The sequence below is a fragment of the Chroicocephalus ridibundus genome, chromosome 3 (genome assembly GCF_963924245.1).
Source record: "Chroicocephalus ridibundus chromosome 3, bChrRid1.1, whole genome shotgun sequence".
NCBI lineage: Eukaryota > Metazoa > Chordata > Aves > Charadriiformes > Laridae > Chroicocephalus > Chroicocephalus ridibundus.
Genome location: NC_086286.1, coordinates 107,394,635 through 107,409,412, shown reverse-complemented (window position 1 = coordinate 107,409,412; position 14,778 = coordinate 107,394,635). Strand labels below are relative to the sequence as shown.

At 37.0% G+C, this 14,778-nt stretch overlaps 1 protein-coding gene across 3 annotated transcripts in view; it reads left to right on the top strand.

Annotated features, from left to right (window-relative positions):
* Positions 1-14,778, top strand: part of ALKAL2 (ALK and LTK ligand 2) — a 35,068-nt gene that overhangs the window by 1,752 nt on the left and 18,538 nt on the right. Inside the window, exons 3-6 of one of the 3 annotated variants that reach the window (XM_063330389.1) lie at positions 2,188-2,241; positions 2,357-2,437; positions 4,743-4,809; positions 12,309-12,602. In XM_063330389.1, coding sequence (XP_063186459.1) covers positions 2,188-2,241; positions 2,357-2,437; positions 4,743-4,807 — 200 coding nt within the window. In that variant the 3' untranslated portion in view covers positions 4,808-4,809; positions 12,309-12,602. Of the gene's footprint in view, positions 1-2,187; positions 2,242-2,356; positions 2,438-4,742; positions 4,810-12,308; positions 12,603-14,778 lie in introns of those variants that run through there. The other 2 variants (XM_063330387.1, XM_063330388.1) reach the window with 2 other exon arrangements.

The window sequence follows — 14,778 nt, the reverse complement described above, 5'->3', positions numbered from 1 at the left end:
ATCAAAGAAATGAGGGATGAAAATGCTTTTTTTCCTGGAAGTTTACCACTTTCTAAAATGTGCTTGGTTTAACTGCTGCTTGGAAATGACCCTAGCAAGAATTCCCCTGCAGGACTTCAGTATGTCCTTATAGATCTCACCTCTAGAAGTCTTTCCTGCAGCTCGGCTTCATTAAACTTTAGTTAATCCCTTTTGTACTCCAGAGGTAGCACCTCTGAAATACCAGGGACCTGAAACAGAGTACTCCCCTGTCACTATAGAAGCTATGATTACTTTGGGACAACCCCTGCCATCCTCCTTCTGCTTATTTTAATGTCTCTTCTCTGACCTCCAGTGAAAGCCCAGGTTGGTTTGCCAGAGGTGCAGGGTTGCCCAGAGCAGCGTGGAAGCAGTTGTACCGAGTCACCCAGTGATGGATAGATACCGCTCAGTTTCTGTGCGTCCAGTTGAAAGTTGATTTAGCTTCTCCTGCTGCTGTGTCTAATTTGCTGTTCACTGTCACTCCCAACCCCCTACGGCGTTACTACTGCTCATTTTACCCCTCCTACTGAAAGTGACTTTCTGAATATTTTCCAGCAGATGTCTACACTCACCTTTTTCCAAACTGCCTTTCCTTTTGCTAGTATGCTATTTATTTTGCCTTTATTGATCTCATAAAGCTTCATTGTACCTTTTCTTCATTCTCATTCATATTCAAATATCCTCATGATTTGCGTTTGTTGGTGGTTGTCATGAAAATGTTACTTCTCCATCTGGGTGATTAATGAATATACAAAGGAAGACAATTTTGTTTCACTTAAGATCAGCATAGCGAGAACATTTTGTTTTATAAATGGTGAAAAGTTCAGGAGGGCAGACTAAGCAGGGAACCCTGATCTGCACAACTCTAAATCTCCATGTGGAACATGGGCACAGTTGTTGGCCACCCTACATCAGCATATTGGTGCAAAACGTCTGATTTGTGCTGAACAGTTATCTATGTAAATAAGAAACCTACTTCAGAGCAGATTAGTTGGTTGCGGTGTCATTGGCTCCTAAGCAGGATTTTTCATTCTGTTATTATAATGGAGTTATTCCCAGCAACTCTGAAAAGGAACTACTGCTTAGAGTCTTTCATCTCGGTTTTGGCATCACTTTCCCAGTGAGCTTGTCCCACGGGAAATTTCTGAGTGAAGCATGTGTGTTTTTAATGCTCTTCATGACATAATTAGGTCAAATATGATAAGGTCAATTTTACTTACACTGACTAAAGTTAGAAGTAAATGAAGAATGACTTTCGAGAAGTGTCTAACCTCGCAAGTGAATCAGATCTGGATGGAAATGCTCTTTGCTTTATATCTGATAAGAGGTGCCAGGGGAATGAAAAAGGCTGCTCAGGCATTTATGGTCAAATAAATAAAGCACCATGTAGTGTATCATACACAATCAGCACTAAGCTATCAGCATAGAGTTCGTAACGGAAAGCAATCAAAGATAGCTGTAAATCAGAAAGACACAAGCAAGGGTTAGGGCTGAAATGGATTTCAGTAAACCAGTTTCATTTTGCCATCTGCTGAACACAAAACGCAAGGCGGTAAACCACAAACACAGGGAGCCAGAAGAGAGCAATTTGCTTGGGATCATTTCCTGTGAATTTTATTTACTGCTGGGGTGTGGGGGGGGAAAGATTCCTGTAAGGCGATCAATCCAGTTTCACGATTACAGCAGGACAGTGCTTGTACAAACATATCTGTGACAAAAGAGTGGATACATTTGCATAAGAGAATTAGAAGACACAAACCCAAACTTGAATATGTCTTTGGGTCTTTACCGTTAGCGGAATATGCCATTTCTGAGCAACCATGAACTAAAATTTCTGGAAGAATTTAAATCTAGGTGAACTTGATAATGTAATTTATAGAGAGCTAAAATCTGACTCTTAGTTAATCGTCATCATCGTTAATGACTGCACACCTAAGAGACATTACTTGTTTCATCACCACAGTGTGTTTCACAGTGCATTCTGCAGTGGCTTCTTATGTAAAACAAATGCTTGCAATTTGGCCTACTGTATGCAAAGGACTTTTGATCTCTGTGCATCTGTCAGGACGTAGTGGTGATGTTTGCTGGACAGAGTTTTCCTCATACTATGTTTGACAAGCATAGCTCCAGTGCCACAGAATGACTGTTCTTTTTTCTGCCCAACAGAAATAGTTCCCAGAGATCTGAGGATGAAAGACAAGTTCTTAAAGCATTTAACAGGTATGTTTTAATTTTGCATTGGTATCCACCATTTCACATACATACCATAAGCTGCACTGCTCTTCCTGTGAGCTGCGCTGATTCGTAACTTTTTTTTTTTTTTTTAATATTTCAGGTCCACTCTACTTTAGCCCAAAATGTAGTAAACACTTTCATCGGCTTTATCACAATACAAGGGACTGCACCATCCCAGCATGTAAGTGCCAAAACCAGAGACTTGCATAAAACTACAGAAAACTCTAAAATTTAGTAGCTCTATGAGGTACCAGTAGTGGTACAATGTTAGAATATGTTCCTTGCAATGAAGAATTTGGAGTGCTCTATAATGTACGAAGTATGTTTTACAGCGTTGCTAGATCAGCATCAGCATTACAGCGAGGAAAATGAAAACACAACCTTTTCACTGCAAATAGCCTGTGTAGAACGGCTGTAAACGCTGCTTCCTTAGGTACTGATGTATATGCCTCTTTGGTTCCAAACCAAAGGTGTTTGCTTTTCATAGGGACACGTGACTCCTTTCACGAACCTCTCATGTTTCATTTCTAGTACTGCAAATCCAAGGTAGGATCAGAAATCCAGGTGGGGCTGTTTCCTTTTCATTGATTATTTATGTAGAACATATTTTGACTGTTCAGCTACCAGTCTACCAGTGGTGTTGACAGTGAATCTTTGTAGCCCTTGCCTTCAGTGAATTACTGAAGTGTAACTTCCTAAGGCTTAGTGAAAAAAAAAAATGCCAATGGACACAAGTAAGAAAATTCAGCTTATGATACCTCATCAGTCTTAGCGGCACAGAGAATAAGAAAAAATAAAATCAAACATTGACACTTATCAGTCAGTAGATGCGCTCCAGATTCATACTGAGGTGGACCTGTTGAGTAAGCAGATGCTATTTTAGTTCAGCTGTTTCAGAATGGAAGCACACTTTATTTTACTTGTCTGAGGTCAACCAGTTGGGGCGGTAGCAGAGCTGGGAATAGAAACAAGAGTTACAGATTCCAAGTTTCAAGTATTAATAAATATTTCAGCCCAATATATTTTAAAGGCATATTTGGTAAGAATTGCAGACTTTTTCCCTATTTGTAAGGCTTCAGATTAGGAATACCTTCAAAAGACAAGGATTTATAGATAATGGCTAACCAGATCACATTCCGTTTACGTGGACGGAGATGGAAGCTGTTTGTAACTAGTCTGTTTTGAACAAGCAAATTACCTTTTTCATAAGGATCACACCACCACCATCATTTGACTCAGCACTAATGACTACTCCAAGCTGTGAAGCTAAAAACTAGTTGGTGTTACAGTCTGCATTAGCCTTTTCCTCCTGACAGGTGACATACCCACCAACATAATGTCTGGATAATGGAGGATAATTAGTATGAATGGCAATTATAACATATCTATGCTGTGAGTTAGGGATTGTAACATTGCATCTCTAGGAAACATTAGATGTAGTTTCTCATTAATGAAATAACACCTAACGAAAAGCAACATCAGTCACTGGACTGGACTGACTAGCATCTCCTTAAAGTAACTTTCTTCTAGGAAAATGAGGTAAACAACCCGCTTCATTTCTTCATGCCTAGTATGAAGAATTCATGCCCTGATTTCAGGTAATAATGTTCATTCTATGTAGAAATTCAAAGGCCAAACAACGAAGAAATTAAAAGCATCTGTGATGCTGCAACATGGGGGTAGTCAGTGCAAAAGCATTTAGTTGGCATACCTTCTAGTACTTTGTAAACCATTGGCACCTAAAAAGTATTTTGCTCTGCTCTCTGTTCATAACCAACTTGCACAAAATGCGCTTTCAGTTTGCCATGTTAAAATCTTGATTAATTTTGTAGTTTTGCATTGGTTCTGACCCTTATTATGAATGCAGAAGGTACCTAAAATAAGAACTACTAACAATAGGACCACTGTAGAAAAAACAATTTTACTCGTTTTAAGATGAAACTTGATACAGTTATGAAGTAATTTGTATGATGTGGTCACCTACTCAGGCTGGACTTAACATTCCTATGACTAGGAGATGTTACTTGTCTAATTTCACAGTTTTTCCAGGAAGAAAATTTATTGGAGTTGCGTTACTGAAGTTGATAGACTTGCTCACTGAGGGCTGCATTTCAAAGATGGATGAGCGCTACTTATTCTTCCTCTAGTATGGAAATACTACAGCCACATGTTTAGATCCCACGTTTAAGCATAGACACAGATGTACACACTTTCACACATACATACGCTCCCAGCACATTCATGCCATTTGTTTAGATAGCGCATATGCAGAAATCAGTTGCATAGAGTTACACATGCCATTAGGCGAGACTCTCAGTTACAGAATTTTTACACGCTCCATTTCTAAGTCTAAGGAGCTGATTTCTGTTGCTAACTAAGGCGTTTACTGAACTTCATTACGACAATAATTTGCACACTGTTACCAATTTTGATTTTTAAAAGCAGAAGTGGTTGCTTTAGTAATCTGTGCTCTTTTTTCATGACAGACTATAAAAGATGTGCCAGGCTTCTTACTCGGTTGGCAGTAAGCCCAATGTGCATGGAAGGATAAAGGTAAGCTTTTTCATAGCAGTAATGACATTCTACTGCATAGCAAAGCAGTGGATTTTGTGTTTTGTACATGAAAATTCATGGGAGGGTAGTAGCAGTTGTCCTTTCACTAAGGTATTCCCCTTTCAGAGTACTTATTCCCCTTGAAGTAACTGGCTTAATCTGGCAAATATTGGTGATAAATAAAGGGTACCCCCTACTGGAAGTCGTTATATAAAAGTCCATCTGCATCAGCTGTGAATTATTCATAGAAGCAGACAGTTAGCAGATAGTGAATTTGTTGTAGAAAAAAACCGACAACAGCTGTAGCTTATTTTTCAAGAGTTGACTCAGAACACAATCGCCTGTATTGGCAGCAGCAGCCCTTTGATGTGTGCAGCTGTGGATCTATGGTGTACGTTTTAGTATGAGTTAATATATACATAGCTACACACATGAAAGCTTTATAAATGCAGATAGGTTGCAGGTGCTTTTATAGCAATTCCATTAAAACGTATTATTAGTAGCATTGATAAACTAACTTTAAACTACTGGGATTTCCTGGGATTTTCATTGTGTTCACCTCTCATGTCTATGGGTTTATTCCCTCCCTTTTTGCCTAGATGTACCTCTAATTCCCACAAATACTTTGGAAATTTCACCATGCACCAAAATAAAACCAAAAAACCAAACCAACCAACCAAAAAAGTACTTCCAAACTATCTGTATTTCTAGAAAACTGACAACATGAGAATACAAAAGGACTAATTTACATTCTGTCCTCAGCCTTTACCTGAGACAAATAATGTGACCTCTGACAAAGGGATAAATAATAACCCATATGGATTTGTTAGTCAGAAATGCTGTCAAACCAAGACATTTTAACTTGGTGATAAAATACACATCTTGTGGAGAGAATCAGTGAGAAAAAGCAATAAATATTAAGCATCTTAGTTTTTTTTTTGAAAGCATTGACACTATTTTGCATGGCGTTCTCACAAGTAAGGTAGGGAAATGTGATCAAGATGAATGTAAAAATGGCTGGAAAAAACAAGCAAGTAAGTTATTAGTTCTTCACTATCAAACTGGAAAAATGTATTGATCAGAGTCACACTGCTTCATTTTGGGTATGGTATTGTTCAATATTTTCATTAATAACTTGAGTGTTAGAGGACAGTATATTTATGGATGACTGTAGGAGAAGCAATCATGATAGAGTACAATCTTGAAACTGAAAACAATCTTGGAAAATCAGCTGAATAGTCTAAAAATAGGAAAAAATTTTAAGGCAAGAGCAGAATTATGAAGTCATGCAGGACTAATCAACTGCAGAAATACATGGCAAGTTGTGAATAACTAGTCAGATAGTTCTGTAGAAAACATAGGGGCTGTAGTGGATCAGAAACTGAGCATGTCAACCATGTCACACTTGAAAATAGACAAAAACCATACTGGAATTTATAAATAGAAACATTGTTTATAAAGCACCTGAAATAATCACTGTTGCTGGAATACTGTATTTAATTAAGGACACCATGAAGATATATCGGTGCTTCTTTTAAGAGTCCAAAGAAGAGCAACATGGATGACCAGAGACCTAGAAAACTCATTTTATGAGAACAGCTGAAAGGAATTGGGATTATTTAATCTAAAGAAAAGACAACTGCACAAAACCATGATAGAGCTATTCAATGCTAGCCAAAAAAAGTGGCTACAAGCCATTCTCTCTATCCAGTGTAGATAAATAAGACATAATTTGTTTAACTTTGCAAGAAGAGAGGATTCCAGCTAGACATTAGAAAAGACTTTTCTAATAGCAAGGGCAGAAGTAATATATTAAATCATTAGATATAATTCAGCAGCCTGACTTTATGCTAAATTCCTCAACATTTCTTAAGTATTTTCCATCTGACTTCCTAAAATAAACCTAAACTAGCCCAGCTTCAAAACAGAATGTTTCTAATGCCCAATAACTATTACATTTCTTGCTGTCTTAATTTGAAACATGCAGCCATGGGAATCATGGAAACAATTGCATATAGTATTAGGGTAAATAAAAGTTAGTAAATAGGTAAATCTTTTGATCTAACTAGGAGAAATGCCAAGGATTCAACCTGCCAGTTACAAAATCCAGAAAGCAAGGAACAAATTAGCTATTAGATGATATTCATAGATGAATAATGTTATTACCAATACTAATAAGCAGATGCATCATAGTACAGAATTCTTTTCTCCCTTTCCTTAGAAAGTTTTTTCTGTATCTTTACACCCAGTCACATGAACACAAACTCATCATATGAAGGAACAGTAACTTATGTAGTTCACATCTCAAGCTGGGAGTCTATTTTAAAAAAGTCCATCTCATTTTGCCAAACAACTCCTTTGCTCAACTGGGAGGCATGCTTCAACGTGAGTAACAAGCCTCAACTTCCATTATTTTCCACACAGATACAAATCATTATCAGCACTCTTAAACAGCCTCCACTAATAGAACAGTAGACTATTCTCTACCATATATGCCTTGAGATCCACAGGTGTCTCCATAAAGCATCCTTCCTCCTCAAAGCTTCCCCACTGCATCAGCTTAATTTGGGTGGGTAAGACATCCCCTTTCATAGAACAGGCTTTATTTGTTTTCATCATTTTATGAACTGCGCTGGAGAAAAATGGGTTCTTTTTGTATTTTTCCACTTATCAAATCATCCTTTTTCTCCACAGTGTATAGTTATCATTGGTACAAGGTGTTTTCAAGAAGTTGTAAAGTTTTGAACATAGTACCACTTATACATAGCAAAACAAGAATTCAAAGCCATTTCTTACTTCAGATGGCTCTCTAGTGTACCAAGAGTTTATTTAGGCAATAGGTAAACATTCCTGGTTTCTGCCATAAGGCTATTAGTATCCATTCTGAAGCTCAGACTAACTCCTGAATATCGGATAACAAAAATTTCTTATGTGATACTACTCTGCAAGGGTCTAAATTCACAAGCAGAATTTGACCATTTATATTAACTGTAATGAAAAATACATTTAAAAAAAATCTTTTTACACTCATATTATAAACTAGTAAAATAACACATTCTTAATTATTGACACATATACTTTCATTTTCCCCAACAAATCATATTTTCTGTTTTGGTCGGTAGCTGATTTTTTTTCACTGGAGGCTTGTGAGCGGGCTGGGCTATAGCTGAATTTTTGCTCTTTGATACTTGGGCAAACTAATGGTTTTGTTGCATTTTTCAGATCCATGGGCATCCGTCTATGTTTAGAGATCAATTTGGGGAGAAGGAAAAAAAAAAAGGGATAGATTTTGGTTTTATTTGTACTTAAAATGCATTTTGGACTATCAGAGCTTTAAAGCACACAAGACATTGAAACTGTGTTAAGAACAAACAAGAAAATAAGATTCAAAACCAGGAATTAGGCATCTATGACCATCACAGAATATACCTAACCGGGGGGTGTGTGTGCGTGATACAATGTGTTTATAGAGACTTCACTTTTTCTCATATGTACACATTATTACACATACGTAACTGGGCTCCCTCTTCTCTTTTTTTAGTGTATGCTCACATTTTGCCTGTCTCACAGATACAAGCAGCGCAGGGCCCCAGTAATAGCCCTCTTACTTGTTGAGATCACAGGAGTGAGGCCAGAGCAGCATATTTATATTACCCCATCACTCAGTACTCCTTTTTTTTTTTCTCCAGTCAGCAACCCAGGCCATGTTCCCTGGTTGCCACCAGTACCATCTCTGACTAGTTTTATTCTGTAGCACCTTCTCCTCCTCGTGTTCAACACAGCTATGCTAGAGTCCTGTCTCTGATGCTCTTTTTGTCCTGTCCTTCTGCCTCGTTTCTCTCCCAGTTTCCCAGAGTCCTCCTACTCCATGCTTGCTTTGCTCCACTCCATGCAGATACATCCAACAACCGTTACGTTGTCCGTATCTGTAGCAGGTAAAGAATGTCAGGAACAAGATTCCTGAAGTCTTTACTTCAAGTTCCCAATTCAGATCTTGTGACAGACGGTGATGAATCTGAAAAAGAAAATCCGGCCTCTTTGACAGCGTTTGTTACAATCACTTTGGCTACAGTCACACAGATTTTACTGCTTTTGTTTGAAAACTGCAGGTGCTACTGCTGGTTCCCTCCCTTTCCCATTACCTGCTCTGTAAGTGTTTGCTAGAGACCAACATGATCTCGTAACGTATGCTTCAAACCTCCTTGTACCACAAGGAGTAGTTCAAGGACTAAGGACTGCATGATTACAGACTTCTGTTTTAAAGAATTCTCTTAATTACTGTACTGACAAGTATTTATGTATTTTTAAGTTTCTACAGTTATTTCCAATGAAGGACACAAACAGTTTTATACTAATAAATAAGAGACAAGTGCAAGTAGTAGGAATCTCAGGCTAAGCACAGAAAATGCTTATATTCTAGAAGTGTATTAAAAATAATCTACCAGTAGCTTGTTTCCTAGAGAAGCAGATATAATTAACAATATGTAAAGGAAAAGCAACAGAAACAGGATTTCTTGCTTGAAGCACATGATAGGGCAAGAATAAAAATACATACCTAAGAAGGTCAAAGTTTCTTTATAAAATTCCTAATAAGCTAAAGCACACTGATAACTGGAATTTCCTTAGGAAGTCAGAAAAATCTGTGTAAACTCCTCAAGATGTATTGACCATACTAGTCATATATGTTAAAAAAGCTGAAAATACAAGATGAACTTGGAAACTTTAAATACATGAAGAGAAAACTGAAATACCACACTAAATACCCCATTCCTGTACACCATATTATATATCCACTATTTAAAACTATTCTTAAACCAGAATAATGATTGGGCTTTTAAGTTTTGCAACAATGGAAACAACAGCCCTTAATTGCTTTCTTACTTGCACAGTTTCTTATTCAGACTGAGTGCACTCAAGAAACGTCAGACACTTTAATTTCATAGTGAAGGTGGAATTAAGATGTGGGTTTTGCATATTATTCAGTGAAGGCAGACCCTTTTTTTCCTAGAAAGTATAGCTTGATCCATCATATACAACTTTCAATCACCTCTACTTGGTGACAGGAAGTAGCTCCCAAGGTAACTAATTTAAGACATTTATCAGAACTTTGAATTAAATAGGCAGCCAATGTACATGGTTACTACTGTGGCATAGTCCAATTCTATGAAGAGGCAGTTCAGAGTTTGCCTTACTGTGGGGTCTCTGTGGCCAACACCAGGTGTAACATTAAGAACTTGATCATCTTCAATGCATGCGTCTCTGTGATCTGATACTCACATTAGAGCAGACTTCCACCTGGGTGTTCACACGAGTTCAGTTCAGGTATCGCTGATTGGATTTCTCTTCTGTTTTAGTCTTTTTTTTTTTTTTCCTTTGCATTAGCAAAGGAGAACTAAGAATCGAATGAAAGTGGAGAAAGAAGTTGTACAGCTACCTATGTTCTCAACAAACTGTAGTCAAATAGTATTCAGTATCTCCACTAAGACTACCTGCCATCCTCAGCTAAATTCTAGTCTAATTTTCCTGGACTGATGCATACGATGTAGACTATGTGAAATAAAGAAAGTACAACAGATTGACCAGTGCTAAAAATCTCAGGCCTTTTCAAAGGTTTCTGAAAACACAGTTTAGCTGAGCACTGGGAATGTAAGACCCACAGCTTTTGATCAGATAACCATCCAAAAGACAAATGAGCATCCTATCCACTTCCAGTTTTTCACCTTCACTGAGCTGCATGTTCCCATTAGTATTAGTAATGAAAAAACTATTTATTAAATTCTCAGTGTTTAACTTGTTAGTTGTACCACACACTGATCAAACCAAAGGCACGTTAATATGTTTTTAAACATCACAGCTTAAATAGGGTACAGTATGGGCACACATACAGAAAATAAGCTAGATGAAAATGCAAGATAAGGAAAATTTACATCAGTTTCCCCTCTAAGGAAGGCTATTTAAAAAAAAAAATTAAAACAGTATTTGTCCTATCTGCAAAGCCAGAAAAAACCTAAATTACATTGAGCTTTTCTGTAACATTATTACATTTCCTAATAGCTTTAAAAAAATAGCAAAACTAAATACGTTTAAATACTACTAACAAGTATTTCTGTATGCACCGATAGCTTGATTTCCAATGGATTATGTCGAGTCTGACTGACTTTGCATTCAAATGATCCCATTACAAATTATACTTAAGCAGTAGAAAATGCAGAGAACCTCAAAATATCAGAGCATTCCCATTGCTCGTGGGGAAGACAGTTAAATTTGTTCAGACAGACAATACGAAAGTTTTAACTGTGAAAAATGACATCAGAAGAAATCTAGTATCAGAGAACTACTGTTTTTTATCTCCCACATGGACTTTTGGTGTCTGAGAAACACAAGCTTCTTATGCATCTGTTCATGTAAAAGCAGTGTTTTTCACCCGTGCAGTTCCTATTGACTAATAAGACATAGTGCATTTTTTACTTCAAAATAAGGGCATTAACAGGTTGTCTTAGAAACATATGAAACTGGGCAGACAGACTTGCAGCATTCAATGCTAGACAGGTGACCTGTCTAGAAAATGTGGTTGCAGAAAACAAACTCAGAAGTTACTGGAGAGAGGATGGATTTCTAGATACGTATGCACAGAGATGGTTACATTACATTTTCCCAGAAGGCTTAAAGGGTTGTGGAAACCTTCACTGTTCAACCTTTGAATTAACGTATCTAGAGTGCAGGCAATATACTTACATAAGCAATGTGGAAACTTACAGTTTTGTATCAGTGTTTTTGACACCAGTGTCATAGAAATGGTTTTGATTTCATTCCAAGAAACTATTCTGGGAAGAGTTACTAGAACGGGTAGCAAGTTGAACCACTGCAGTTCCTAGTCAGTTTGTGTTGCCTCAGCGTTTGCACATCCCTGGGGCTATATTTATAGGACCGAATCTCAGAAAGTTACTTCTATTTGTTTCTTGTTTATACGAGTTCAAATTTCTTCACAAACGTGCCCAATGAAACATCAAATCCTTCCTAGATCCTTTGAACCCTACCTTGACAGATTTATGTTACTGGACATTGTATCAACACCTTCCTGACACCAAGACATGAAGACAGAATTTCGCAATCTGTTAATACTGTCCTTGAGGTTCACTCACTTTTTGACTTCACAGCTGCACCCAAGGGAACAGGCTAAATGTAACTGTGAGCACATTTTGAATAGGTAGAACTGTATTTTCCAAATTTCTCTACCTAACAGGAACCAGCACAAAAAGGGACACTTTCCAAAATTTCAGCCTTGATTAACAAACAAAACAGTAATTTAGCAGTCAGGCTGATATGAACATGAACTAAACTGAGCTAACTCGGAAATGCACTATTAGATCTTTCCAAAGTTACTACTGAATTCTCCAGTTTTATTTACTATTTTCAATATGACAAATACATTCTTGAACACGTGTACGTGAGAATAAAAATGATGAAAGGCAATTTTCTTCTTTCTTTTAATCCACCAGATGTTATTACCATGAAAAGAAACACCAAGAACCAAGAGAAGTGCCTTGGAAACCAACAGGGAAATAGAACTTAGTACCTTTATAACATATTCCATTGTGAACAAGAGATTTATTTTTGCAGATTAACAGATTACTTCCCATAATTCTTTTAACATGCGTTTTGTATGTTGTCAAGTTTGCAGATTGACATTCTTTACAGTAGCAGAACTGCCAGTAGTACTTAATGCTCCATACTTAAAAAACACACTTTACAACTGATGTGTAATGCTGCCAAAAATTATGTAAACACAAATATTTCACCAAGAGAATTGATGTTCTATTGCTTAATTCTACAGTTTTAAGGAATGTTTGTTTGTATATCTAGAACTACTAAAGATCTGCTCCACAGTAGTTGTGGTCACTTGATATCCTTCACGCTTATGCAATTTTTTAAAAGTTTGGTTAAAACAGACTTGCATTGGGGTCACATTGTACCCTAGGAGTACAAATTGCATGACAAACAGGAACGTAATTCCAAGTAGACATATTTTTTGGGACAGTGGAGCATGGATTTTGTACACAAACACAAGCTGCCATTAATTTACTTTATATAATAAATGTATAAAACATTCCAGCGAACGTGCAATATGTAAATACTGTAAATAACAAGCGTAAGTAATAAAGTGTTTGGTATTAAGTTGTTCTCAGTTTGCTTTCTGTTCACTGAATCCAGATAAACAAGATATCTCCCGGTAGCTACTATCATTTATGCACACTCAAACCTCTTTCCAAAATAAGAGTTCACTGGAGTAAGCAAGCTACACCCACCTGAGAAAAATCCAGAAATTTGGACGCTCTATGGATTTGTGAGGACGGACAGATCTGTGTGTTCCAATCCTACAAATTGCCCCGACCACAAGGCTGCTCCAATTCTCTAAAGCATTATAAATTTGAATCTTTTTTATGACAAACGGTTGTTTCTGTTTGTTTGGGTTTTATTTTCTTTTCCAAAAAAAAAAAAAAATCTGCAGTCTGTTCATGAAACTGCAAGGCAATATAGTCAGTAAGTGTCCAATTAATCATTTTAGTATCATAACATTTTTAAGGAGTCAGTGAACAATTACACAAGAAACCTTGATACACATTTCCCTTTCTTCCTTAAATCAGATATTAAATTCAGTTGTCATAATAAAATGGCTCAAACAGGAAGAAAACTTTTGTGTGTGATCTGTAGATGAAGCTCAGGTACTGGCATTTAGCTTCCATTTTATCCTCAATTCAAACCACAAAACGTAAAAACAAGACCAAACACAGCCCTCCCCACCCTGAGAAATAGCTAGAAGATCGGATTCTTGAAATTCACAATTAAGAGCCTTCAGTATCTAGCTCTTTAGAAGAAAAAAATGGCAAAGGTACGAAATCCCATCCTAGAACATGGCTGTATTTAATAAGGGAGAAGGAGGTATTTTGCATTTGCCTTCAGTGATGACTAAATGCTAAAGTTTCATTTCTCAATGGACGTAATGCACGCGTACTGAAAAACTGGTAAAAGAATCTACTGCTACAGGATTCACTTAACTCCTCATCCGTAGTAAACGTGGGTGCAACTCTCTGCTTCTCTGTGGTTCCACTGACTGAAATCACATTGCAGCATTTTAATTAACATGGGAGTCTGAATTAGTATACGTATTTCTTTTTGTAGTAGGACACCTGAAATCTGGTTAGGTGAAAACTTTATAGAAAATTTCCTTGTAAAAGGAAAATAGTAATTTATTTAATGACTTAATAAATAAATATAAATAAATCAATCCCATGGAAGTCTTCTCTAGATTTAGCAGAAGATTTGACAGAAGATACAACTAGACCACAGCAGATTTTTTTTTAATTTAATCTTACGTATAAGCTTACTACCTAAACTAAAACAAGCCGTGGGGCGGGAGAGGGGGAAGGAGTCATCAGTTCTGTGTTTTTTCATTCAACATTACCATTTTTCATGAGTGGTATTTTAAACCTGTAAGAGCTTAGTCATCCATATGATACACGACTTGTGTATTAACCCAAAGAACGGTACCATGCAACTGTCCCTCCTGAAGGCAATTCCTGTATTCTTGTATTGTACGAATTCTTTTAAATTACCATGGTGCTCTCCTTCACCTCCTCCAAAAGAAACCCAACTAAGGATAAAATTAATCAATCCGCTTTTTCGTCCCAGTGGAGCTGGTTAGTTACTCAGACAACAGATTACTTGCTGAAAATACACCCCAAGGCTGAAACTTTTAAAATCCAAACTGAATTTAACACAAATAGTTTTGACTTAGTATCACTTTAGAGGAAGATTCCCAAGCCTAGTCAAGGTGAACAACCATACCCTTTTACCTCCTTTCTGTTACCCCGGCAGCTCAAAGATAAAGATTTAAGACTTTTAAAATCTTAACTTTAATATGTAGGAAACTATAGGTTCAATTCCTACTCAGCCACGAATGGGAAAGCA